This window comes from Bufo gargarizans, chromosome 2 (genome assembly GCF_014858855.1).
Source record: "Bufo gargarizans isolate SCDJY-AF-19 chromosome 2, ASM1485885v1, whole genome shotgun sequence".
In the NCBI taxonomy this organism is placed as follows: Eukaryota; Metazoa; Chordata; class Amphibia; order Anura; family Bufonidae; genus Bufo; species Bufo gargarizans.
The window spans coordinates 370731876-370759838 of record NC_058081.1 but is presented as its reverse complement, the minus strand read 5'-3'; the positions used below and the strand labels follow the sequence as shown (position 1 = coordinate 370759838).

Here is a 27963-nt window from a genome sequence, read left to right as displayed (position 1 = left end):
GGTGCTGTGTCCCCCAATGCCATGCACGAGAAAATTGGATTTTTTGTACTCACCGTAAAATCCTTTTCTCGTAGTAGGCATTGGGGGACACAGATCCCACCCTATGTTTTTTCTTCCGCTTCTCCGGGCTGGTCTCTGATCTTTCCCGGTACGGGAGTTGTTGGTTCCTTGCTTTTCTTCTCTCTCCTACTGCTTTTGGTACAAACTGAATAGCCTCGTGCCTGTGGAGAGGGTATAGCCCACCTGGGAGGAGCCAACACTTTTTGTGTCTAGTGCCTCCTAGTGGTAGTTGGACATATACCCATGGTGCTGTGTCCCCCAATGCCTACTACGAGAAAAGGATTTTACGGTGAGTACAAAAAATCCAATTTTTGCTGTGTGACTCCAGCTTAAAGAATGGTACGGCTCCCCTATTTTAGCCCTACAATGTGAGCATACATAAGCAGTGTGGGAGCAAACTCAGTATGGTAAAGATTACGATGTAGTTAGGCACCATTCTGTTTTGTTAAGAAATCTAGTTAAATACTCTTCAAAAAAGCTTCATTAACATTTAAAACTACAGTACAGTCATTTACGCTCTATAGAAAATGCTATATAGATTAATTGGATTTATTAAAAAAGTCTTTGGCATATGTTTGTAGTGCAAATGTGCTTTTAAAACCTACAGCAAAAGTGACCTGCAATGAATAGTCGCATTGCTTGCTTTTGGGCATTGAAAGGGTTATGTGTTTCCAACCTTCACAAGGCGCATTATACATCTTCAAGGGTTGCTTTTGAAGTGCTTCCTAAATGTCACTCAGTAGTGGCTATTTTAATGAGTTATTAGCTCTATGTGCCTCTATATAATAATGATAGTGTTTAAAGCCAATTAGTGCTGAAAATGTGCTAACCTCCCACTGGTCGTCATTCATTAGTGATGAAAACTTGATCACGGGTTTCTGCTCTGTCCTCCTTTCAGCAGATGTTCTATAGGTTTACAAACAAGCCTTCTGTCTGAGGCTCCCATGATTTCAATACTCTAATAAACAACCTTAATTCTCTGGTTCTTCTTTGTTTTTTTACTATGAAGGTATCAGCATTTTCTACTTGGGAAAAGGAGCTCCACAAGACCGTATTTGACCCTCGTTACTTACTCCTCAACCCGAAAGAAAGGAAACAGGTAAAAGAACACATGGCAGATTCTTTACCTAAAAGGGTTGGACAGGCTAATGGCATATTTGTAGGATGTACAGACCCAAAGTTGTTAGACAGTACAGGTTGCATCTTCAGGTGATATTTAGGGAATCTTTCACTGGCACCTCCCTATCAAACTTTTCACAGACACATAGCTGGGATTCTCCTGATTTAAAACACTGTTTCTCGCTTGTGTCATTGGGGGACACATAAGACCCAGCTGCTGCCATTAGGAGGTGATGCTCCTCCCGTCAGCTATACTCCTCATGCAGACACTGAGCTAATCAGTTTTAGCTTAGTCTCTGTAGGAGGCAGACATGCCTACTGTGCAGGTCTGCTAAGCATTTTCTTCTTCCTTTTTCTGTTCAGTCACATCTCTGGGTCACAAGCACCTGCCATCCCATACAAGAGATGGGAATCCATCAGGTCACTTGCTGCTGCCCCACCCTGCCCCAGTGTCAAGAAAACAACTTGCAACATAATCTGTCGCAAGTGACATCTAAAAAGTGACAAACACTTGGGGTGATTCGATCTCGGGGCCCCAAAGGATTTATATCGGGGCTTTATACTCACCTATTGAATGCTAAACTTAAGTTAAATCCCTTAAAGGGCTTTAAAATACTTATTTAACGACTATTCCCTATATAGGGCTCTTACCTTTTGTCTGTGGCTTTGTTTCCTTAAAAATCGATCTTTTAAAATATGTAAATCACTTCACTACCAGCAAGTAGGGCGTCTACTTGCTGGTACCCGCTGCAAAACCCCCCCCCCCCCCCCCCCCCTCCTCCTGTTGATTGACAGGGCCAGCGAACACTCTCCTCCTCCGGCTGGCACTGTCAGCATTTCAAATCCCGCACCTGTCTTCATTCGGCGCAGGCCTGCGCCAATGACGTCTTCTCTTTCGATAACGAAAAGTCGGGAATAGTTGTTGAATAAGGATTTTATCAAGCCCCCCCCCCCCCCAAAAAATTGTGTTTTGGCGGTGACAGAAGCCCTTTAAGGATTATCCCTAAGTGGAATTCACTGATACCAGACATCACTGATGAGGCCATAAATAATAGGTTTATCCAACTATGTATAATACATCAGGGATACCTCTCCCGTCTGCGTCTGGCTAAGATTGGTGCCTTATCACATTCTTGCTGTCACAGATGCTCTATGGAGGATAGTGCTGACTTTTGGCATTTAATATGGATGTGTTCACACATCCAGAGGTTCTGGACAAAAGTCACTGATTTCTTAACTATCCTCATGGGACATACAGTACCCATGACTCCTAAATTATGTATCTTTGGCATCCTAGATGAAGAAATTTGGGATCATTATAGTAGAATATTTTTGAGAGAGGCTTTATTTCTGGCCCGAAAAGCGGTGGAAATCAGGTGCATGGGGGAGTGAGGTCCCACAGTAAATCAGTGGAAAAATGTGGTAAATGGTGTCATACCATATGAAAATATAGTATACAAAAATAGAGGCTGTGCTCCCAAATTCACTAAGATATGAGGGAGATGGTGTTCCTCACCACAATCAATGTATTCTCGCCAGTGGTCGTCCAGCTCATTGGCTCTCATGTCTCGGCGACTGTGAGCTCATGTGATAAAAGCAATACAAACAGTATATGTAAACATTGTTTATTTGGCTAAGTGAACATGATATGACATAGTACAGCTTGTTTTTGTTGTGCATACTATCGTGTGTACTATTTGTTCAATAAAACGAGTAAAAAAAAAAGGTGACAAACACAGTATCTGCGACTTTAGTACGCCAAAAAAGGCACAGTGTGATAAATCGCCCCTTTTTAGTTTTTGTAGGGACCTCTGCCCCCCACCTACAAACTGCATGTTTAGTAAGTTCATCAAGCATCTAGACTGTCTGCCAGGCACTCTTTCACCATGGGATGTCAGGATTCCTCTGCTCCCCTCTCTGGCTTGGGAGGGGTTACTACCTTGTATGGGAAGGTTTCCACAAGGGCTAACAAAACTTGCGTTTTCCCTCCCTGCAAGGTGCGACCTGTTCAGAGTTCTGGACCGGAACGCTGGTCAGCATGACTTTTTATTCATCTTAGGAGTGTTTTGAGTTTTTTGTTCTCCGACCAGACTGCTTGCTTGGTTTTTTGGCCTAGTTAATCTTGTACCCTCTTCCATAAGAGCTCCAGGGCCACCTTTGGGGAGCGCCAAACCAAAGCCTTTCCTTACTTTAATGCTGGGCTCTGTACATAACTTTTCCAGATGTGGTACGCTCATTTCTTAAACCCCCCTCTGGTTCTGCTTCAGGACATCCCACTGTCTTCTGTTTCCCCAGTGACATCGGGGTTTTTGTTCTTATCTGTCCTCGCTATACTCATTGGGGAACACGGCTACCACCCAATTGCTGATGTTTAGGTTGGACCCCACGGTCTATGATTCTGATCCATCTAGGATGTTCTGTTGTAGTTTTGTCATTGCTCTTTGGTTGGCTGCTCCTACTACTGCTTGGGTACAAACTGATTGGCGCGGTGTCTGCAGGAGGGGTATAGCTGATAGGAGTTACCGTTTTTTTTTTTTTTTTTTCTTCTCCTTTTAGTGTAGCCTCTTAATGGCAGCAGCTATACGTGCCCTCACTCCAATTCATTTCTATGGGGCCGATGGAAATAGCCAAGCCCCATAGAAATTAATGGAGAGCGGCTGCGCATGTGTAGTGAACCCTCCACCCCTTTCAGTGTTCCGTTCTTGGTGTAGGTGGGACCCGCACCTATCAGGCAATGGGAGCATATCCTAGCAATATGCTGAGATGGAGCATTGTCTGAGATGGAGAAAACCCTTTTAGGTGTTTGACATCTCAGTAGTTTAGAGAAGTTTATTAAATGACTGGCACAAAGTGAAAGTACCAGTCATACAACTAGAAACAGTTAACCCTTTGTGACAGAACAGCTGAATATTTTTAATAAAGGCCAATTGAAAAAATGTTTTTAGCCAAAAATGAGTAACATGCAATCACAAAAATAAAAATTGTACGTAGCCGCTCCAGTGATGTCGCTCTGAAAAGGACGATCCACTGGACTTCTAAGTATTGAAAGAGCAGGGATTTTATTGAATAAATTCCATGGTATAATAACTTTTTCCATAAGACCATGTTGCAATCTGTTCAGCTTATCCAGCTTTATAACATACTGCCTGCAGATTGGTCTGCATATCCCAGGTAATAGGTCCCCCTTCAGTCATTTGGAAGTTGCAGTGATAAATTAGAATTTTTTGTAGCCTGATGCTTTCATAGTTTCAACGTTTTTACATTTATTACACTACATGCTGCTTATGCTACTATCGTTGGTGTCTTTATAGGTGTTTGATCAGTATGTCAAGACAAGGGCAGAGGAGGAAAGGAGGGAAAAGAAAAACAAGATTATGCAATCAAAGGAAGACTTCAAGAAAATGATGGAGGAGGCAAAAATTAATCCAAGGTTAGTACATTAACCTATTTTTAGTAGATATTCATGTCTGGCTTACACAAGTTAAAGAACGTTTTGCTTTGATTATTTTCTGGAATTTAATGTCTAATTGTCCTTTTAGTTTATTTTTTATATGGTGTAGGGACACTGATGTTAAACATTTATGTAATCTACCCATGTAGAAATCTCAAACACCTCTCCATTCACACACTCAGACTCTCTCACCACTATCCACCATATCTTCCCTTCATGACTCTGACACAGCCGCTGCTTTCTACACCACCACAATTACTTCAGCCCTTGACTCAGTCGCCCCTCTCACACACACCAGAACCCAGCAAATCAGTTGACAACCCTAGGACACTTATCAGACGAAAAAAAAAAAAACGAGACAAGCTTCCAGAGTCGCAGAACAGCGCTGGAAGAAAACCCACTCCAAGGAGGACTTTATCTCATACAAAGAAGCTGTTCTCAAATTCAAGTCTGCACTCTTCTAAACAGGACTACTCCACTACTCTCATTATCTTTCTCCCATAACCCCAAACAACTGTTTAATATCTTTAACTCTCTACTCTGTCCCCTTGTGCCCCTTCCCACATCCCTCATCTCAGCTGAAGACTTTGCCTTATATTTCGGAGATAAAATTTGTGAAGCTTTAAACACCCCCACGACACCCCTACACAGCCACCCAAAGCTCTTCCCACATAACCCAGTTTACCACCAACACAGAAGAAAAGCTTTCCAACTTAGGCTACTTTCACACTAGCGTTGTTACTGGATCCGGCAGGGTTCAGTAAAAACGCTTCCGTTACTGTTAATACAACAATCTGCATCCGTTATGAAAGGATCCGGTTGTATTTTCTTTAACATTGCCAAGACTGATCCATCATGAATTCCATTGAAAGTCAATGGAGGACGGATCAGTTTTCTATTGTGGCAGAGAAAACTGATCCGTCCCCATTGACTTGCATTGGGGGTCATGCCGGATCCGTCTTGCTTCACATCTCAGGACGGAAAGCAAACTACAACATGTTGCGGTTTGCTTTCCGGTATGGGAAAGCAACTAAATGGAACGGAATGCATTTTGGAGCATTTCATTCTGTTCAGTTTTGTCCCCTTTGACAATGAATGGGGACAAAACTGAAGCCTTTTTTTTTCCGGTATTGAGACCCTATGACGGATCTCAATACCGGAAAACTAAAATGCTAGTGTGAAAGTAGCCTTAGTCTCAAAGTCACACCTCACCACCTGTGCGCTTGACCCAATCTCATCGCACCTCATCCCTAACCTCACCACTATAGTTATCCCTGCCCTAACCCACCTCTTCAACCTATCGCTAAGCACTGGCATCTTCCTTTCCTCTTTTAAACATGCAACCGTCATATTTCACTGCTCCCATTTGCATCCAAACTTGTCCATCTCGAATTGTCCTCTCACCTCTCATCCCACTCACTTTTTCATCAGGTGCAATCCGGTATTAGACCTAATCACTGCACTGAAACTGCCCTAACCAAAGTTGCCAACGATCTGCTAGCTGCCAAAGCTAAACGTCACTACTCTGTGCTCCTCCACAACCTTTCCTCTGCCTTTGACACTATTAAGCAGTCTCTTCTACAAATCCTCTTTTCTTGGCGTCAAAGACCTAGCCCTCTCCTTGATCTCCTCGTACCTCACCAACAGAACCGTCAGTGTTTCCCATTCATACACTACCTCCTCATCACGCCCCCTCAAGGGTCTGTCCTAGGTCCCCTGCTTTTCTCCACTTCTCATAGAGTAACATGGCTTTCTATACCACCTATGCTGACGAGACTCAAATCGACCTCTCTGGCCCAGATGTAGCTTTCCTCCTATCCAGAATACCAGCGTGTCTGTCAGCAATGTCTTCCTAAAACTCAACATGGAGAAAACTGAATTCATGATCTTTCTGCCATGTCGCTCAGCCTCCTTACCTGACCTGTCCATCTCAGTTAATAACACAACACTTTCTCCAGTCTCGCAGACCCGCTGCCTGGGGGTAACATTGGATTCTCCCTGTCCTTTAAGCCACACATCTAAACAGTCACCTCCACCTGCCGTTTTTAACTTAAGAACATCTCTCGTATTCACGCCTTCCTCACCCCTGAGTCAACTAAAATCTGCCCTCATCATCTCCCGCTTGGACTACTGCAACATCCTCCTTTTGGCCTCCCATCCAGTGTTCTTGCTTCTCTCCATTCTATTCTCAACTCTGCTGCCAGGTTAATCCACCTCTCCCCACGTTGTTGCCAGGGGGTGGGATCCATCCCTTCTCTCCCAGGCGGGGAGGAAATTTGCTCGCTCGCTCTCTCGCTCGCGCTCGCTCGCTCTCTCTCTCGCTCTCTCTCGCTCTCTCTCCCTCTCGCTCTCTCTCTCTCGCTCTCTCTCTCTCGCTCTCTCTCTCTCTCTCTCGCTCTCTCGCTCGCTCGCTCGCTCGCTCTCTCTCTCGCGCTCGCTCGCTCTCTCTCTCGCGCTCGCTCTCTCTCTCGCGCTCGCTCTCTCTCTCGCGCTCGCTCTCTCTCTCGCGCTCGCTCTCGCTCTCTCTCTCGCTCTCGCTCTCTCTCTCGCGCTCTCTCTCGCGCTCGCTCTCGCTCTCTCGCTCTCGCGCTCGCTCTCGCTCTCGCTCTCTCTCTCGCGCTCGCTCTCGCGCTCGCTCTCGCTCTCGCGCTCGCTCTCGCTCTCTCTCTCGCGCTCGCTCTCGCTCTCGCTCTCGCTCTCTCTCTCGCGCTCGCTCTCGCTCTCTCTCTCGCGCTCGCTCTCGCTCTCTCTCTCTCTCTCTCTCGCGCTCTCTCTCGCTCTCTCTCTCTCTCTCTCTCTCTCTCGCGCTCTCTCTCTCCTCAGGGAGGGGGACCTTCCTAGAGCCCCCACCCTCTTTCTTCCTCCTCCCCCCCCTGGCCTCCTTTTCCCTTCTCCTTGGTCATTCCTCTTCCTTTGCTGCCTCTGCTGGCCTCCTTTTCCCTTCTCCTTGGTCATCCATCTACTTTTTTCCCCTCCCTGAGCCCCTCTCACCGGTTTTCTTCATTCCAGAGGACCCCCGTCCCTCCGACGGCGCACCTTTTCGGTGCCACCTCATTAATCGAGGCCCCGGCTTCCTCCATGCCTATGCCGCATTCTCTCCCGCCCCCTTCCCTTGTTTCCCTGTCTTTTGCTGGCTCCTCTCTGCTTCTGGAGGGGCTCCTCCTATGTCAGCCAAGCGTGGGCTTTAACCCTCTGGGTGCTGTGTTCTATTGAAATAGCCATCTTGCCAGCAGGGGGGGTCATTTTGATATTCTGCAGCTGCTGCAGCACATCTTGGTTGTCCCTGGGATCCATTAGTTTTTGGTACAAACTTCTTATGCTGGGTAGTGGGGGGTCGCATTTATTTGGGTGCGCCCAGGGCGATAAAGGGCTGCCACGTGGTCAGCCTGTCCCTGTTTGTGTGCAGTCGCTCCCAGGCCCTCTCATGACGACCTGAAGTACTTCTCTGTCGGTCTCTCCTGACCGGACCTCTTCCATGTCCCAAGTCATAGGAAATACTGTCAGACTCTCCCAGTCTATGGCAGAGTCGCTGCACCGACTGCCTGACCAAAGATTGCGGCCACCTCTGCCCTCCCAGGGACAATTCCGCGGATGGAGCACTCTCTGCTAGATCCCGCAGACGACCTCTGGTTGTCACAACCATGTCCCGCTCCTCCTCGGCATCCTCGGGTCACTACCAGGACAAGCCTGAGGCGGGTGATGACCCTTCCCTGCCGTTCCATCTGCTGCCTCGAGGGACACCTCTGCTCCGATTTTTCTCTCGGTAACAGAACATCAGGCGCTCTACCACCAGGCAGATTCTGTGGTTAAAGACAATTTTCTGTACATTTTTTGTACTTTTATTTGGTTTGCAGTGAGCTGTTGCATTGTATTTTTTACTTTGTGTTTTCAGCCACAGCAACGTGCACCTGCGCATTGGGATGTGCTGATTGACCCCCTTTTTCTTTACAGTTTGTACTGGAGGTGTGGCTGACACTTCAGCCGTGCACTCCGGACCAGCCTGTCTGCCCCATAGGCAGATTTTATTTAGTATGAGTATAAAGCTTAGCCTGCTCTCCCTCATTCACTGGAAGCCTTTTGGCACCAGGAGAGGTTTAAGGTGGGCCCAGCATGCATGTGGAACATGCACTCCCTGAAATTGGCACATAACAGGTAGAATTTAGTGTTAAGGTGATCTCTGTAAGACGGGAACCTAACGTGTGGCCAGGGTGGATTTGATTTAAATCACGATTGAAATCACTAGTCAGTAAGGCTTGATTTAAATCATAGTTTTTTACATAAAGATTCATATTTTGACAATTTTTCTGTTGTACTTAGGAAGGAGTAAAATAATCATTACCTTAATAATAACAATTTAAATAAACTGAAACAATAACATTACAGCATGTTATTTGCTTAAACATCCATGTTTGTTGCAGTGTTTGCATTTTGCACGCATGCCTGCCTTACCGATAGGTAAAGGAACTTCATTAAAATATTGCTAAACTGGGTCTCTTTTACGGCCTGCTGCCATTATAGTTTTTTTTCCTCCAAGGAAAGAATGTGATAAACCTCAGGTCATACACACAAAAAGATCCAAAGACTTGTCTGTCTGTGGCTGTGCAGTACTGTGCTCAGAAAGTTTCACTTTAATTTTGTAGCACTCCTTGTCTGCTTGCCTTTTCCTCCTTACACTTAGTTTCACTTTCTTCTTGTGCAGATCTATTCCACTCCAAACAATCATAAAAATATTGTTTATATTCTAGTCACTGAACTTTAAACTTAGCACTGAAGGGGTTAATTCTGTATTTATAGGTTTGTAGAAGTTAGGATTAAGATCTTTTTCAACTCTTTATGTTATAAATTCAGTTTTGAGAACTCCAAAAGTAAACCAAGCATCTGTGATAATATCTTGTAGGCAGAGAAACTACCCAGTAATCTTACAAAAACCTCTGGAAGAGCATGACATTGTGAATGGATTAATGGAATTTAACAAAAAATTAAACATATACAGCCTTATTCTACATAATTAAAAAAAGTAATCTTTATTTCATAATGAAATAACCTTTGGATGGTAATATATTTTCTTCAAAAAGCATATTATATAAAAAAATCCGATTTAAATAAAAAAAATCAGATATTTTTTTTCTCCAACGGGTCCAAATAATTTTGTACAAAATGTATTTGCCAAGCATCTCTAATTTTCATAAGCATAGCATTAGAATACTTTTTGTACTTTATTTGGTTTGCAGAGAGTGTTGCATTGTATCTTTTTCTTTAGAATCCCTTTTTGGTTAAATTAATTTGTAGGCACGATCACACCCTCTGGACCGTTTTTTTTTTGCATGCTTGTTGTTAGACTGCCGCCCTGGATTATTTTCCTGCCGACAAGAATAGGCATATTCTATTAGTGCTGGCGATGTGTGGTCCGCGTTTTCTGGATCCGCAAAACACGCTGCGGACGTGTGAATGGAGCCTGTGTGTGTGTGTGTGTATATATGTGTGTGTGTGTGTATATATATATATATATATATATATATATATATATATACCAAAATGCGGGTCCCAGCAGCACAAGACAGAGATATAGGTGCAAGTCCTCTCAGCCGTGGGCTCAAGCGGCTATAAATGGATAAACATCAAAAGGATGAGGCAGCACTCCAGGTAAAGTGAAATGGTGGATCTTTTATTCCCTCTGCAACGTTTCAACCGTCTCAATGCGGTCTTTCTCAAGCATGAGAGACCGCATTGAGACGGTTGAAACGTTGCAGAGGGAATAAAAGATCCACCATTTCACTTTACCTGGAGTGCTGCCTCATCCTTTTGATGTTTGTTTATATTTATATATATATATATATATATATATATTATAGTGTGTGTGTGTGTGTGTATATGTTTTTTGTTTTTATTTGGAGCCAAAACCTACCAATAAGTAATTTTGCCTTGTCTTTTTACATATATCCTGTTCCTCGAGAGATTGCAGTTGCTCTCAACCTTGCTGTTTCCATACATATCCCCATAGACCTGTCCAGCAGGATGTCTGCTTCATCTCTGCTCCATACAACTATACAACTCCCAGCATGGTCAAGGCGGGGCGTGATTGGATGAGGGTCAGCTAGTCTTAGCAGTTCATGAGGTTAACACAAGTTAGGACTAAGCTGTTAGGCTACTTTCACACTGGTGTTTTTGCTGGATCTGACAGGGTTCAGCAAAAATGCTTCCGTTACTAATAATACAACCATCTGCATCCATTATGAACGGATCCGGTTGTATTATCTGTAACATAGCCAAGACGGATCCGTCATGAACTCCATTGAAAGTCAATAGAAAAAGTCTATTGTCAGAGAAAACAGATCCGTCCCCATTTACTTGCATTGTGGATCATGACTGATCCGTCTTGCTCCGCATCCCAGGACGGAAAGCAAACCGCAGCATGAGAACGGAATGCATTTTGGAGCATTCCTTTCTGTTCAGTTACGTTTTGTCCCCATTGACAATGAATGGGGACAAAACGGAAGTGTGTTTTTCCAGTATTGAGACCCTATGACTGATCTCAATTCTGGAAAATATTAACGCTAGTGTGAAAGTAACCTTAGCAAGGAAAGCCATGTTTGTGCCTAATCCAAACCTGGAGAAAATTAAAGGGGTATTCCAGGATTGGCCTTCAATATCAGATCTGCAGGGAGTCAGCACCATGGGTATATTCCCAGCTGCCACTGGGAGGCTGACACTAGAAGTAAAAAGTGTTGGCGCCTCCTATCTGGGCTATACCCACTGCAGATGCAGGAGCAAACCAGTTTTTTTTCTAGAGTTTATAGGGGGCAGACAGAACCTGCTTTTTTCCTGCAGGTCTTGCTGCTATTTTGTTATTTTATTTTCTCTTTGTTTTTTTTCTTCTTTATGCAGGATTTTCTCCTGCTGCAGGTGGGTGCTCCATCGTGGGCTGCCACTTTAGTTGCACCCCCTGCAGGCGCGTACTTCGGTACCGCTGGTCACCCAGTCCCCATTACTGCCTCCGCAGTGGCTTACCACCATTCCCACGGGGCCCGTGTTGAGTCTGCTGATGGGGTGACCCAGCTGCGCCTGAAGACCTCAGAGGGTAAGTACAGCTCTCTCCCCTCTCCCCTCTCTGGACCACTGATCCCTTACTACCTTGGCCAGGGCGTCTGTTCATGGGGCTCCTGGTGTAATCACTGAAGGGGTCTCTTCCATTCAGGGACGCATGTAGCTGGACAAAGGGGCCTGCAATCCTGCCTCCCGGTCGGTTCCTCCTCTTTTTGGTGGTCTCTTGGGGGGTTGCGGCTCCCTCCGCTGGGGTCTGCATCTTTCCAGCCCCCTCCCGTTTCTGTGCGCTGCCGCTGGAGCTCTGGTCCGGCCGCTTCAACAAATTTAGTCCCCGGCTTTTCGGCCTGCTAGGCCGTGACTTGGCTCAGCCCTTTTTTTTTTCTTCCTGGGCTTTGGCCCAACTCCTCCTCTCACTGGGAGGGACCTCTTGCTTAGCTCCCATCACGGCTAAGCGTGTTTCTTTCCTGTGGAGGGGCGGTATCTTGTGAAGAAGAAAAGGCTCCATCTTGCAGCTAAGGGCCTGGTCGCCATTTGGAGTGTTCCTGTTCTCCCTTCGCTGCTTGTGCGCATCGTGAGGCACAGCACCTGGGGCCCTGGTAGGATAGCCTCTCTGGCTAGACACTTCTTTTCTTTTCTTTTTCGACAATCCCCTCACCCCATCGCTGGGCAAGTCCTTTCTTCCCCCTCGTTGGCGGGTGTTCGCCACGGACGCCAGCCTGACTGGGTGGGGACCCGTCTTCAGGTCCTTCTCTGCTCAGGGCCTGTGGTCAGCAGCAAAATCCTCCCTGCACATCATTATTCTGGAGCTCAGGGCGGTTTTTCTGGCTCTCTCTCATTGGACACACCTTCTCTCCGGTCTTCTGGTCCGAATCCAGACGGACAACTCCACTGCGGTGGCGTACCTGAATCATCAGGGGTGCACCAGAAGTGTGAGGGTCATGAAAGAGCCCTCACGCATACTTCGGTGGGCATAGTCCTTTGTTCCAGTCCTCTCTGCAGTCCGCATTCCTGGGGTCGACAATTGGGCAGCAGACTCACTCAGTCGCCAAAGCCCCGACCCGGGCGAGTGGTCCCTTCACGCAAAGGTGTTTCTTCGACTCTGTCAGCGTTGGGGGATGCCAGACATAGACTTTTTCGCCTCCCGTCTCAACCTACTGTGTTACTTTGCGAGGTCCCGGGACCCTCAGGCGCTGGCCTCGGATGCTCTGGTCCGTCCTTGGTCCGAGTTCAGTCTCTTGTACCTCTTTACTCCCATTCCGCTCCTTCCCAGGGTTCTCAAGCGCCTGAAGTCGACCCGGGTTCAGGCGATTCTGGTGGCACCGGACTGACCTCGCCGAGCATGGTACGTAGATCTTCTGTTCCTGCTCGCAGACATGCTGTAGCGTCTCCCTCTACGTCCCGACCTCCTTTCCCAAGGTCCGCTACTCCACCCGAGTTTGCATCAGCTGCGTTTAATGGCGTGGCTGTTGAGGCCTCGGTACTGAGGTTCTGCGGTCTCTGTCTGTTATTCAGACTATGCTCCATGCACGCAAGCCCCAGTCTTCCAGAATTTATCATCGTACCTGGAAGACTTATTTTTCCTGGTGTGAGGCTGCTCGGTTTCACCCTCTCTACCTTTCTATTCCCAGAGTCTTGTCTTTCCACCAGGCGGGCTTTGACAAGGGCCTTCGACTGGCCTCTCTCAAGGGTCAGATTTCAGCCCTATCTGTTCTTTTCCAGAAACCCCTGGCTTCTTGCCGCCAAGTGAGAACCTTTCTGCAGGAGGTCGCTCACCGCGTTGCGCCTTTTCGTCGTCCTGTGTAACTGTGGGACTTGAACATTGTTCTGGACACTCTTCAGGCCTCTCCCTTTAAGCCTTTACAGGATATTTCTCTTTCCTTTGTCTTGCTTAAGGTCGCCTTTCTTGTGGCGATTTCTTCTATTTGCAGAGTTTCTGAACTTGCTGCGGAACTTGCAGATCCCCTTTCTTGGTGTTTCATCAGGATAAGGTGGTTCTGTGTCCGGTGGTCCTTTCTCCCTAAGGTGGTGTCCTAATTCCATATTAATGAGGAGCTTGTCCTTCCGTCCTTCTGTCCTAACCCCTCTCATCCTAGGGAGCCTTCTCTTCACCGTTTGGATGTTGTTTGGGCTCTTCGCCTCTATCTTTGGTTGACTGGGTCCTTCCGCCGGTCGCACTCCCTCTTTGCGGTCCCTGAGGGTCCTCACAAGGGCCTGCAAGCTTCCAGGGCCACCATATCCCGTTGGATTAGGTCGGTAGTTAAGGAGGCCTATATTGCGAAGGGCCGTGTTCCTCCCTTTCAGTTGACCGCTCATTCCACTAGGGTGGTCAGGGCTTCTTGGGTGGTTAGACATCAGGCCTCAGCTTCCTAGGTCTGCAAGGCCGCCACCTGGGCCTCTGTACATACGTTTTCCAAATTTGATCACATCCACTTTTTGGCTTCTGCTGATGCCAGTTTGGGTTGCAGGGTTCCGCAAGCAGCCGTGAGTTAGTTGCGTTGCATGGCTGTTTTTCTGCTCTCCCTTGTGGACTGCTTTAGAACAACCTATGGTGCTGTGTCCCCCAATGCATTCAAGAGAAAACTGGATTTTTGTACTCGCTGTAAAATATTTTTCTCGTAGGATGCATTGGGGGACACAAATCCCACCCTCTGTGGCTAGTTTTTTATGTCGGTCCTCTCTGGTTTAGGATTTGTTGGCTTATAGTTTTGTTTTGTGCTCCTACTGCTTTTCTACCTACTGGTTTGCTCCTGTATCTGCAGTGGGTATAGCCCAGATAGGAGGATCCAACACTTTTTACTTCTAGAGGCAGCTGGGTATATACCCACGGTGCTGTGTCCCCCCATGCATCCTACGAGAAAAGGATTTTACGGTGAGTACAAAAATCCAGTTTTCAGAATAGTGTCTGCACTGGACCGAAGCCACCCCATCCATTGTGTAGTGGACGGAGCTGGTAACTGCAGTACTTCTCCCATTATAATGAATGGGAGCAGTGCTGCAAACACTAGCAGAATAGGCCATAGATATTCAGAGAATCTGCAATCAGTATTAAAATCCTGGAAAACCCCTTTAAGGCCAGATTCACACATCGGTACAGTTGTAATTTTTGAGCCAAACTGGAGCCAAAAGAAGGAAAAAAATATGTACAGTGTTGGCATTCAGCCACATGCATTCTCCACTGGGGTGAAGCACCCAGCCTACAAAAAAACCTTAAGGGCATTGAACAAAACCAGCTATTCTGGTTTTACCTGGTGACCATCTTTGATCCATATTTAAAATTTATATATTATTCAAAACTGATACTGTATTGTTTTTTTTGTTTAACAGGAATACATTTAGCGAATTTGCAACCAAACATGCCAAAGATCTCCGCTTCAAAGCTATTGAAAAAATGAAAGATCGTGAAACCATATTTAATGAATACATGGTTGCAGCACGAAAGAAAGAGAAAGAGGATTCCAAAAATAAAGGAGAAAAGGTGATGGTTGCCAAGTTTAAAGAGTTTGTTCTTTGATTTGTTTGAAGTATGTTTAGTATGTAGTGGCAGGTAAAGCTGGACGGCTGTCCAATATGTTGTGCATTATACTGAACCTGAGAGAGGTGCCACTAGACAGCCAGTCAGTGTATTCACTGTTAGGGTATTCCCAACATGGACATTTATGGAACAGCCACGGAATATGTCTAAAAATATTAGATGGCAGTGCTACCTTGATACCTCTCAACTATGTGGAGAACGTGGGTCCCCATTTCTGCCTACTGAGGCAGCTGCTGTTGCAGCATGATGAAAGGAAAGATGGGTCCTCATAGGCGCGGCTCTTACCATTCCGCTTTAGGAGTTGCGGGAACAGCTGCCTAGAGAAAGAGTACACATATCCAGCTACTTCTCATATGCTTTTCCTGGATGCAGTAGTCACCTCAAGTGAGAGGTTGGGGGACCCCCGCTCTCCACGAAGGTGTTGGATCACTGAGGTGGAAACTGTGTCTTATCAGCAGGGCTATGGAGCCGATAGGCCAAAGTTCAGACTCTTAAGTCAGTCATAAGTGACCAATAATTTAGTAATAGCACATTTCCGGTATTAAAATGCTTTTCTTACTATTATATAAGTAATCGGGCCACTTAGATAGAACTTAAACCATATTTATTGGAATACAATTTCTGAAATATCTGAAACTTTCAAAATTCCTGTAAGTAAATATGCAATGCACTTTGCATTTAATAACTGGAAAACGCTATTATAGTCTTAAGGATTGTAAGAAATCTAGGAATTTCTCCTCAGAAAAAAGTTGGAAAGCTATATTGTGATCACCTGCTCTGCTGCAGTCAATGACTGGATTCAGCAATGATATGTTCACAAGAGAGACACCACCATTGAAGCCAGTTATTTGCGGTAGCCCGTGCAGGTAACGAATGAAACAAGCCACACGCCGGAAGATGTACACTGGGGAGCCAGCAAGCAGAACCAGAGGAGGGGGGTAGTTGGCAAGTATAATGCTGTTCATAGCAGAGGCAGGCTGCAGGTACCTGTGAAAATGTACTTAATCCAAGACAACCCATTTAATGCTGTCTTCCTGTTTTGTCTAGTAGTTCTGAAATGACTGCAGGCATCACTACTAGTGTTCACTACTGAGCATGTGCAGCGCAGTTTCAAGCCTTGTAGCTTAGGCCCTTGGAGCAGCATGAAAGTACTTAGTATAAGGCTAGGGTGACTTGTCGCATGACAAAAGCCCTGGCCTAAGGGACAAGAGGGACCATAGGAAGGGGTGTAATCTATCTATCTATCACCACTCAAACACCCTGCTTATCACTGTTTATAGCATAATTAATTGACAGGAGAGAATACAAGGGGTGAGAACTGATTATCATCACTAGAACACCCTGCTTATTGACGTTTATAGTATAAGAGAACTGATTTCTCGCCCAATTCCTTGGGGGACACGGGAAACCTTGGGTATAGCTCCTCTCCATAGGAGGTGTGACACTAAGTGAAAGACTGTTAAGCCCCTCCTCCAGCAGCTATACCCTCCGCCTGGAGAGAGAGACTACCAGTTTTTTGCTTAGTGTCAAGGAGGCAAGACACTCTCTGCACTGCAGAGCTGTCTTTGCTAAAGATTTTTTTTATTTTTTATTTTTTTGCTTTTTTTCAACAGGGACAACAGAGTCGCAATAGACCTCTCTGTTTTCCCGGGGTTGAGCTGCGCCAGTGCCGGTATCCGCTCTGCTGCCTCCCCCACAGAAGAAAAGGAGGACCAGGGCAGCCCAGCTCCCCTGCATCCCGCCAGCACAAGGTCGCCCACCTGCAAGCCCCTCTCCAGCTCCCTGCCACTTCGGTGCCAGTGGCTGAATGGACAGAGGGTGAAAACGTCGAATGGTGAGGTGGCTGTGCAGCCGTTCCTACCCCCCCCTTCCCCGTTAGGGTCCTGGCTCCTGCTGTCCCCTCTGCCTGGCCTTCATTGTCCCGATTACCAGGGCGGGCCTATCGTCCTGTCGGCTCCCTTGTATGTATGAGCTGAGCGGAGCTCAAGGGGGAGGGTTGCTGCGCAATTTTACCTTGGGTACGGCGGCCGCAAGGGTCCGCGCATGGGCCGTCTCTTTTTTCGTTCCTCTCGGCGCTCTTGCCTGCCATCGGTGTGTCGTTCGCCTCCGCTTATAGGGAGGCGGACGGGGAACAATATTCTGGGCTTCGGCGGCATATAATCTTTGAATCGCGCGCGCGAGAGAAAAGTTTCAGCGGGGGGCGGAGCTTCGTTCCGCTTCCCTGTGCTTGTTAGGCTTCAGTCAAGGGGCGGACGTCTTTTCTTCCCGCTCCTCACTAGCCCCGCCTCTTCTTCGTGCCTGCTTGCTGCTCAGGACGGATCGTTACCTCAAGGTGTTGCCGCTGCCTTTTTTGGCCACTGCTGTTGCCGCTGCTGTGCCGTCTGCTCCCACTGTGACCTGGTAGGACTGTTGACCCCCTCTAGCACTGCAGCCCTCTGGCCTGGACGCCTCTATATTGCTTCCAGCCAACATGTCTGACCCCTTAGTGCCTGCTGGACCTTGGTATCATACCTGCACCGCATGTAAGGCGCCCCTTCCTCAAGGGCAGTCTGACCCGCATTGCTCGGCTTGCAAAGCCCCATTACAGGGTCCGCCATCTGTTGTGTCACCCCCTGGCCTCTTGGATCCCCCTGACTGGGCTAGATCCCTTTCCCAGGCTGTGGTCAGTCTCACTAGCGTTATGGGCCGCCTTGCAGATGCATTGCCATTACCGCAGCCGGATAATTCCCCTGCTGGGCCCTCCGGGTCCGCTATTTTAGCCGACCCGTCTGAGTCTCTCTCTGCAGGCGACACCTCCAGAGCCCGTCAACCCCAGAAGCGGCCCAGGGCGGAGCACCTATCATCCTCGGATGCTTCGGTGTCACCCCCAAGGGTGCGCTCCCAGTCGGGCCCTTCCTCATTACAGGATATGCCCTCTGAAGGGGAACTAGTCGATTCCAAATGGGATATGGACTCGGCCTTGCCTTCAAAGCTGGCTTCTGCCGTGGGCCATCTTATTAACAATATCCGTGATACCTTTAAGATTCACGATGATCCTCCTGATCCTGAAAAAAACTGTTTCCTTTTTCCGCCAAAAACAAGCGTCTGCGGTTTTTCCCCTCCATGCTGACTTCTCGTCAGTGGTTTCTAAGGCCTGGGCCCGTCCTGATGCACGTTTTACCCCGCCAAAAAAGTTGGATGTCTGTTATCCATTCCCGGCGGATTGCATTACAAACTGGGCGTCACCACCTAAAGTCGACCCCCCCCTGTGGCCCGTTTGTCCAAAAGCACAGCTATTCCCGTTGCAGATGGTTCTTCCTTACAATCCACTGAGGATCGCCGTATAGAGGCCATTACAAAGGGTATCTTTGCAGCCTCCGGTTCCGCCCTTAGGCCGGTCTTTGCCTCCGCTTGGGCTGGAAAAGCGGTTTCAGAGTGGGCGTCTCAGCCGGATCTGGAGCTTGAATCCAACGTCCCTATTCAGGACCTCCGTGCTCTAGCCCAACTTATCGTTCAGGCCGGTAAATTTGTCTGTGAAGCATCCCTGGATGCGGGGGCTCTCATAGCCCGTTCATCTGCCCTGGCCGTTTCGGCTAGGAGGGAGCTTTGGTTAAAGGTTTGGACGGCGGACGCCACGTCAAAGCGGTCTCTTACTGGCCTTCCCTTCACTGGTTCTCGATTGTTCGGGACCCGCTTGGATGAAATCATCTCCGAAGCCACGGGGGGGGGGGGGGGGGAAGAGTACACATCTTCCCCAATCCAGGACTAGGAGCACCACTCGTGGCCGTCCCACCTTTTCTCGCTTCAGGTCTTCCCGCAGGGCTCCCGCACCTCGCACCACTTCAGGTCCATCCACTAACCCTGTCCAGGACAGACGTAAGAAACCTTTTTTTCGGACCCAGCCCTCCTGGCGCAAGTCACAGCCTGCTCGCCCTCCCGCGACCAAGCAGACCCCTACCTGAAGGTGTGCCCCCACCCACCCGGGTGGGGGGGGCGGCTCCTCCTGTTCAGGGACTTCTGGCAGACGCACGTCTCCGACGCCTGGGCCCTCGAGGTCGTGTCTTCCGGGTACAAACTCGAGTTTGCGTCCCTCCCCCCAGTTCGGTTCTTTCGCTCCCGGGTTCCCCAGGATCCCCGAGGGGCGGCCGATTTCTTTACTGCCGTTAGCACCCTTCTGAACAAAGGGGTCATCGCCCCGGTTCCTATGGGAGAAAGATTCAAGGGCTCTATTCAAACCTTTTTGTGGTCCCCAAAAAGGAAGGTTTGGTTCGTCCCATTCTGGATCTAAAACGGTTGAACCGTTTCCTTCGTCTTCAGCGATTCCGGATGGAGTCTCTCAGATCGGTGGTGGCCTCTCTGGAAAAGGGGGAGTTCCTGGCCTCTATCGACGTCCAGGACGCCTACCTTCATATTCCAATCGCTCGGTGTCATCAGTGCTTTCTGCGCTTTGCAGTGGGGTCCGACCACTACCAGTTCGTTGCCCTCCCCTTCGGGCTGGCGACGGCCCCTCGCGTTTTCACGAAGGTCCTTGCCCCTGTCCTCGCCTTACTTCGTTCCAGGGGAGTTTTTCTACTTCCATATTTGGACGATCTCCTAATCAAGGCACCTTCTCTGTCACTGACTTCCGCCAGTGTGGACCTCTCGCTACAAACCTTACGCCGGTTCGGTTGGATTATCAACCTTCCCAAATCCTCTCTTGTTCCATCCAGGCAGCTGATCTTTCTGGGGATGCTGCTGGATACAGATGCAGCGGAGGTTTGGCTTCCGTCAGAGAAGCGCCAGCTCCTTCATCGGTCGGTTCGGAGCCTTCTGACCCACCGCCATCCTTCCTTCCGGTTCAGCATGCGGGTCTTGGGACAGATGGTGTCCTGTTTCGAAGCGATTCCTTACGCGCAGTATCACTCCCGCACCTTTCAGAGGGCCATTCTGTCCGCCTGGGACAAGTCCCAGGAGAGTCTGGATCGGCATTTTCCCCTTTCCCCCCAGGATCGCTCCTCTCTCCTCTGGTGGCTGCGGACCCCTCTCCAAGGGAAGTCCTTCCTGCCGATAACTTGGTTGGTGATTACCACCGATGCCAGTCTGCGGGGTTGGGGGGGGGGGGGTGTTTCCTCCTCGGTCCGTCCAAGGCACTTGGTCTCCATCGGTGTCCAAACTGCCGATCAACGTTCTGGAGCTGAGGGCAATTCTCCTCTCACTCCGGCATTGGACTTCACTGCTTCAGGGTCACCCAGTTCGTGTCCAATCGGACAATGCCACGGCTGTGGCGTACATAAATCATCAGGGGGGCACTCGCAGCGTGGCGGCGATGAGGGAGGTGTCTCTAATCCTTCGCTGGGCGGAAGTTCATGTTCCTGCCCTTTCGGCCATTTACATCCCGGGGGTGGACAATTGGGCGGCGGATTTCCTCAGCCGGACGACGATAGACCCGGGCGAGTGGTCTCTGCACCCCGACGTCTTCGAGTCTCTTTGCCTCCGTTGGGGTCGTCCGGACGTGGATTTCATGGCCTCCAGATTCAACCACAAGCTTCCCACCTTCATGGCCATAGCCAAGGATCCGGACGCTTACGGCGCGGACACGCTCGTCCTTCCCTGGACGGAGTTTTCTCTCCTCTACGTTTTTCCGCCCCTGCCTCTTCTTCCACGAGTCCTTCGGAAGATCGCGGCGGAGGGCACGCCGGCGATCCTAATAGCCTCGGATTGGCCTCGTCGTCCTTGGTACGCCGACCTTATGTTGCTCCTGGCAGACGCTCCCTTGCCTCTGCCTCTAAGAGAAGACCTCCTCTCTCAAGGGCCGATCTTCCACCAGCATTTAGGGTCGCTACGTTTAGCGGCGTGGTTATTGAAACCGCAGTCCTGACGCGGCGGGGGTTTTCTGCTGACGTGGTCCGTACCATGATTCGTGCGCGTAAACCGGCATCGTCCAGAATTTATTACCGAACCTGGCGGGCCTATTTGACTTTCTGCGAGGCCTTAGGGGTTCATCCTCTTCGTTCTTCTCTCCCTACGATTTTATCCTTTTTGCAGTCTGGTCTGGACTTGGGTTTGGGTCTCAGGACCTTTTTCAGCGCCCTCTGGCTCCGCTCGGTCCAGTTAAGACTTTTCTTCAGGGGGTTGCTCACTGTGCTCCCCCGTATCGCGCTTCCGTTCCATCTTGGGATCTTAATGTTGTGCTGACGGCTCTCCAATCTTCCCCTTTCGAGCCTCTGCGCAGGGTTTCCCTTCGCTTGTTGTCTTGCAAAGTTTTCTTCCTTGTCGCCATCACGTCTCTTCGGCGTGTGTCTGAGTTGGCGGCACTTTCTTGCGTGGAACCCCTCTTGGTTTTTCACCAGGACAAGGTGGTTCTCCGCCCGGTTCCGGATTTTCTTCCAAAGGTGGTGTCCGCTTTTCACCTGAATGAAGATATTGTCCTTCCTTCTCTGTGCCCGTCCCCGTCTCATCCTCGGGAACGGGATCTTCACCGTCTGGATGTTGTTAGGGCTCTGAGGATCTACCTGGATGTAACCAGACCCTTTCGGCGCTCGGATTCTCTATTTGTGGTTCCGGAGGGTCCGCGCAGGGGGCTGGCGGCATTTAAGGTGGTTATTGCCCGCTTCATCAAGATGGCTATTGCTGAGGCTTACTGTGCTAAGGGCAGGGAGCCGCCCTTTGGTGTTACCGCTCATTCTACCAGAGCGGTCGGGGCTTCCTGGGCTCAGCGTAATCGAGCTTCGGCTGAACAATTGTAAGGCGGCCACCTGGTCTTCTTTGCACACTTTCACCAAGTTCTACAGGGTGAACACTTATGCATCGGCGGATGCTGCTTTGGGCCGCCTGGTCTTGCAGGCGGCGGTGCCTTAATGCCTATGGTGCTTTCATTCGCCTTGGGTTGTGGTCCCTCCCTATTTGTGGACTGCTTTTGAACGTCCCAAGGTTTCCTGTGTCCCCCAAGGAATTGGGCGAGAAAACTAGATTTTTGTATAACTTACCAGTAAAATCTTTCTCGCTCTTCCTTGGGGGACATAGCACCCACCCATTGTTTTGGTTGCCCTGACGGGTGTTTTGACTTGTTGGTGTTATTTTGGTTGATCCTTGCCTTTGTTTTAACTACTTGGGCACATAACTGGTAGTCTCTCTCTCCAGGCGGAGGGTATAGCTGCTGGAGGAGGGGCTTAACAGTCTTTCACTTAGTGTCACGCCTCCTATGGAGATGAGCTATACCCAAGGTTTCCTGTGTCCCCCAAGGAAGAGCGAGAAAGAGATTTTACTGGTAAGTTATACAAAAATCTCGTTTTTCTATCACCACTAGAACACCCTGCTTATCACTGTAGTATGAGAGGTGAGAACTGATTATCGCCATAAAAACACCCTGCTTATCACTGTTTTTGATAAATAAGGGCCTTACATTGGTAGAACATATAAAATGTGTTTGATTTAACATTTTTTAACTTTTCTAAATTTATATGAAAGTTATTAATAAGGTGTAATTAATTTATTAACACAATTTTTATTTTATTTTTTTACACTGGAGTCGGTACTTTTCTTCCCACTCTGCCCAAAACTAGTTTAGACTTCAAAGCCCTGCCTTTTAGTCATTTATGGCATTTAATGTGTGAGTTGACTTCATACAGACTGCCTCTCACTTGGACCCAAGTCTACAAAATGAATTTAGGAACACTCCTTTAAGAAATTCAGTGTACACAGTGTGGCTATACTTGCTTCTCTTGTGGTTTGCTGACTGTTAACTGCACCCAGTTACAGGCCTTTACTAGTTAAGTGTGCACTATGGATTTTGTGGGTTCAGTCGCACTGCAATCCAGAAAGTTAAATGTAATAGCCTAGGAATCAGGAGTTATTACATAGGCCACTGGAGATGCAGTTTAAAGGGGTTGTCCGAGTTATGGGAATATATATATATATATATATATATATATATATATATAGATAGATAGATAGATAATCACTGTAAATCTGATGGCCAGCAATAACTAAGATAAGCAAGTTTTAGGCAAAAAAAAAATGTATTTCCTCATTTCCCTGGTTCTCTTCTGGACCTTTTGTTTACCTACAATAACAACAATCTCTGCCCCTCCCCCTGCTCTGCAAAGGAAGTGAATAAAAGTCCTGCCCTGAGTGAAATGTCTGCCTGCTGGGAGACTAAGCAGCATGTGTGGACTACAAGTCCCAGCTGTACAATGACACTGCTGATCCACATAAGATCTTCCACCTACCTGTGCTTGTGCAATGCTCTGCAGAACTCCTCTATTCTGTAAGCTCCTGTGCCCAGCATTTGTCTCCACTGCCTGTAGCTACTCGGTAAAGCCTTCAGCCCCAAGTCTGTGCTACTGAAGGAGTTAACGTTTTTCCTGAAGAATCCAGGGAGAAAGCAGACGGCAGCAGCTAGTGAAAGTGGGCGTGGCCAGCACAGTGACTTGTGTACAGACACATATCTGCTCTCTCAGGCTTGTGCACGAAACATCATCAGAGCAGGGAGAGAAGCTGACATGACAGGTCATGTGATCCTCAGTGAGATCTGAGAAAGCAGCGACTGTAGATTCAGTAAGTGCATTGTAAAGCCCTTACATTTGATTAGTTTGAAACATACAAAAAAATAAACTCTGACAACCCCTTTAACTCATATCCTCCATTTCCTGGCAGTAATATATTTTATTATTTTAATTTATTCTGTATCAGGCTGTACACAAGCATAAAAATCATAATAGGTTTTGTGTTTTAATGAGTAAATGATTAATGTCTATAACGAGGTATTAATGGTATATAAGTGCATGAAATTGTGAGTACTAGACGATTACAAACCCAGACTGCATGTAGAAGATCTGATGTAATGCCATGGTTTTTATCATTTCACTGACTACTTTAGCTAAAGAATAAGCTTCCACAGATCCATGTTTTCTAGAATGTGGTTGGTTGCATTTCATTTTTTCTCTTGAACTTTGCTCACTTTTAAGTAAACGTTGCTGCCAAAGGTCACACATAAAAAATTAATGAGCTTAAATGTCACTTATATAAGAAGTCAGCAGTGGGAAGCGCAGATCAACACTGGAGATGCATGGGGATATTCAAATCTGCTATCAGTAAGCACAACCCCAATCTTTGACAGGAGCAATTCTCAGACACTTTCTAGGAATAGATGACGTTTTGGCTCAAATTAGTCAAATTTTCCTCCTGTGCTTGAAAGCTAGTCACAGTGGAGTGCGGTTTTCTTTTTACAGGTGTTTACTGTAGTGTTTTTACATGTGCTTTTATGCATGTTCTAACCTTCTTTCCACTTAATTCACACCGGCCTGCACACAGTGTTGTATCTACAAGGAATTTAAGGTTCATACATTGCACTGCATACAGTAGCCAGTGTTGTACTGTGCACAATGCGTATGCGGTATGATCACTAGTGCACAATTACAAATGCATCTCACCCCGAGATGCTTCGATTCTAGTGTACTTTGCGTTGGTCAGCCAGCAGGCAGTACATACCTCAGCCAGTTAAAGTGTAACTGCCATTTTATTTTTATTTGTGTAACTAGCTGAAGGGCCTGGCATCGTTCTGGTATATTTACTCATTGTCCCAGGGTGCCTGCTGATTGATTTCAGCAGGCACCCAGTTCCGATCACCGCCTGCCTACACATGAAGTACGAGGACATCATGCTGTACTGGTACGTCATGTGTCCCCAAGAGGTTAAAGCTCACCTACAGCAGTGAAGAAAAATGGCTGGGTTGTTATGGAAACCTGGAGTAAAACTGTGTATGTGGAGGCTAATGGCCTGCGAGCTTCTATTGGCTAATGCATTTTTGGGAATATCTCAGGAAATGTATGATTTAGAGAGCTGAGACCTGGCCTAAAACCTTCCTGGACATCTAATGTACGTGTGCCAAATTTCATGATTGTAAATGCGATGGTGCGGATTCCTTTAGCACACATACACTCAACTTTTTATATTAGATGTGTAGGGGCAGTGATGACCATTTTTGTAATATACTTTAATTACTGAAATCATACATTTCTGTTAGAAAATGGACCCCTTTAGAGCTATTTTTTTTAATAGAAATGTACAATTTCAGTAATTAAGTTATATTGTAAAACTGGAACAGCAGTTACACTTTAAAGCTAGGGTTGTTTTCTGCGCGACCCTTCATCTCATTGGTACAGAGTTGCAGACTGTCCAACACCACAGAAGGGAACATAGGCCAAGTCTCTACCCTGAAGGCTAATGCTAACTGGCCAAGCATTGCTAGGCTAGTTTATTGATCTGCATGTTGCTGAAGAGTGCAGTCTCTCGCTGCATTGGTAATCACTGTTAATTTTTAATGGTGTAGGTGTATTAGCCATTTTCTATTAATCAAACTATTTAGGCTTGTCCGGTTAGTAAAGCACCTCCGTCATGAGAAGGGTGAGGCTGTAATAAGGCCCTCTATAAGATGCACTAGTAATACTATGGTAGCATGTCCTTAAAGGGTTTTTTCTGGTTAGGCCTCATGCATACGACCGTGATGTGTTTTGCAGTCCACAAAGTGTGGATCCGTAAAATACGGATGCCGCTTGTGTGTATACCGCAATTTACAGGTGCCCATAATAGAAATGCCTATTCTTGTCCGCAAACAGACAAGAACATGATCTTCTTTTTCTTTCTTTTTTTTTTTTTTTTTTTTTTTTTGCGGGGCCACGGACTGGAGAGCAAATGGATGCAGACAGCACACGTAGTTCTGTCTGCATCTTTTACAGCCCCATTGAAGTTAATAGGTTCACATCCGAGCTGCAAAAAATGTGGCCCAGATGCGGACCAAAGTAACTTTCATGTGCATGAGGCCTTATCAAGATTTTTAAGCAAGTGCCCGCAGCCTTCCCCCTAAAACAGAAGATATTGATACTTGCCTGCTCCATGCCGCTCTGGTCCTCTTTACTACTTCTGCTGTCTCCATCTTCTGGTCCCCACACAGTTTTCTTCCGGCGGCACATAGGCATAGTTGCATGCACTGCTCCAGCTAATAACTGACTTCAGTTGTGATCAAAAGCAGCGTTTTACCACTGAAGCCAGTTATTGGCTAGAGCCGTGCATGTCAGCCTGCCCAGAAAACAGTGCGGGGACCGGAAGATGGAAGCAGCACGGTGGATAGGAGCAGGTAAGTATGCATCTTGTTTTTCAACAGGCAGGCTTCAGGCGCTTAAAAATCCTAACCGGAAAACTTTAAGCCTTCACTCAACTAGGCCTGAATAGGTGGAATGTTGTCATTGAGAACTTTTGTGGATCCAAACTGTCAAATATAACATTGTTTATACATAGACACACAGCATCCACTATGCAAGTCAGGATAAGACATAGTTATAGTTGTATTTGGAGTCCGCATCCGTTACACAATTTTGTGGAACCCATTCATTTTCAACAGGGCCGCAAAAGATGTAGCCAGAACAGAGTGTGCTGTCCGCATCCGCAACTCCGTTCCGTGGCCCTGCAAACAAATAGAACATGTCCTATTCTTGTCCGCAGACACAGACAAAAAAAAAGGCATTTCTATTATAGTGCCGGCTATGTGCGGTCCGCAAAATTCTGAACGCGCTGGGCCGTTTTCTGTGTATTGCTGATATGCAGTTTGCGGACGGCAAAACAGTTGCTGACATGTGTGGACCCTAAAAAGGACTCGGGTATGTCGTAAAGAACCTGGAAGCCAATCTTAATGCTCTCCTACATAGTGTTACCATCTTTATGAGCTCTGTTCTCATTTGCCTCTTTGATTTTAGGTGAAGCAGGACTTCTTTGACCTCTTAGCCAGTCACCATTTGGATGCACAGTCTCGCTGGAGCAAAGTCAAAGACAAAATAGAAAATGATCCTCGGTACAAGGCAGTAGAGAGCTCATCAGCTAGGGAGGAGCTTTTCAAGCAGTATATTGAGAAGATAATAAAAGTAAGCATAAGTCTGAAAGATCATTCTTTTCATTTTACCATGCCTACAGTACTTCACTCTTTAGCATTTGTTTCACTGCTAAATATTTCACATGATTTGCGTCCCCCCCCCCCCCCCCACCAGAGCTTTCAAATTCTACTTGTGTCATTCATTGTTTTAGTGTGAAATGATGTAGGCTTTCCTATTGTAATTTTTTTATGGAGTCTCACTTTGTTGGTATTTTTCTTAAAGGGGTTGTCTCGTTTCACCGTTATTAAAGCGAGATGAGACACAATCTCGACCACCAGCCAACTGGGAAACAATGGAGCGCACCAATGCTCTGTTTCAGTAACTCCCATGGAAGTTGCAAAAACGGCATGGCACAGAAAGCCCATAGACTTCTATTATGATGGAATGAATAACAGAATGCCTCTAAAGGCATTCCGTCATAGAATTGTGTTATGGTCTGTGTAACGGAATCCATAACGCAATTCTGCTTTTACCACCAAACTAAGCGCAATTGAGCTATGAGTGTTTGTTTATAATGTCAGAGAGCAGAGAAAAGGAGTCCGTCATCTGAGCTGCCTGACCAAACAGTGAAATTTCAGATCCTGCTACTAGAGAAACTTAAAGGGGTTGTCCGAGTTATGAAAAAAAATATATAGCACTGAAAATCTGATATATAACTGAGCTAAGCAAGTTTTATGCAAAACATATACACTGCTCAAAAAAATAAAGGGAACACTTAAACAACACAATGTAACTCCAAGTCAATCACACTTCTGTGAAATCAAACTGTCCACTTAGGAAGCAACACTGAGTGACAATCAATTTCACATGCTGTTGTGCAAATGGGATAGACAACAGATGGAAATTATAGACAATTAGAAAGACACCCCCAATAA

General features: G+C 47.1%; 1 protein-coding gene across 2 annotated transcripts in view; it reads left to right on the top strand.

Moving 5' to 3' along the window:
• Positions 1–27963, top strand: part of TCERG1 (transcription elongation regulator 1) — a 95003-nt gene that overhangs the window by 52427 nt on the left and 14613 nt on the right. For both annotated transcript variants that reach the window (XM_044280742.1, XM_044280741.1), the window contains 4 exons: positions 1070–1159; positions 4491–4609; positions 14999–15149; positions 26915–27079. In XM_044280742.1, the coding sequence (XP_044136677.1) occupies positions 1070–1159; positions 4491–4609; positions 14999–15149; positions 26915–27079 (525 nt within the window). The remainder of the gene's footprint in view (positions 1–1069; positions 1160–4490; positions 4610–14998; positions 15150–26914; positions 27080–27963) is intronic.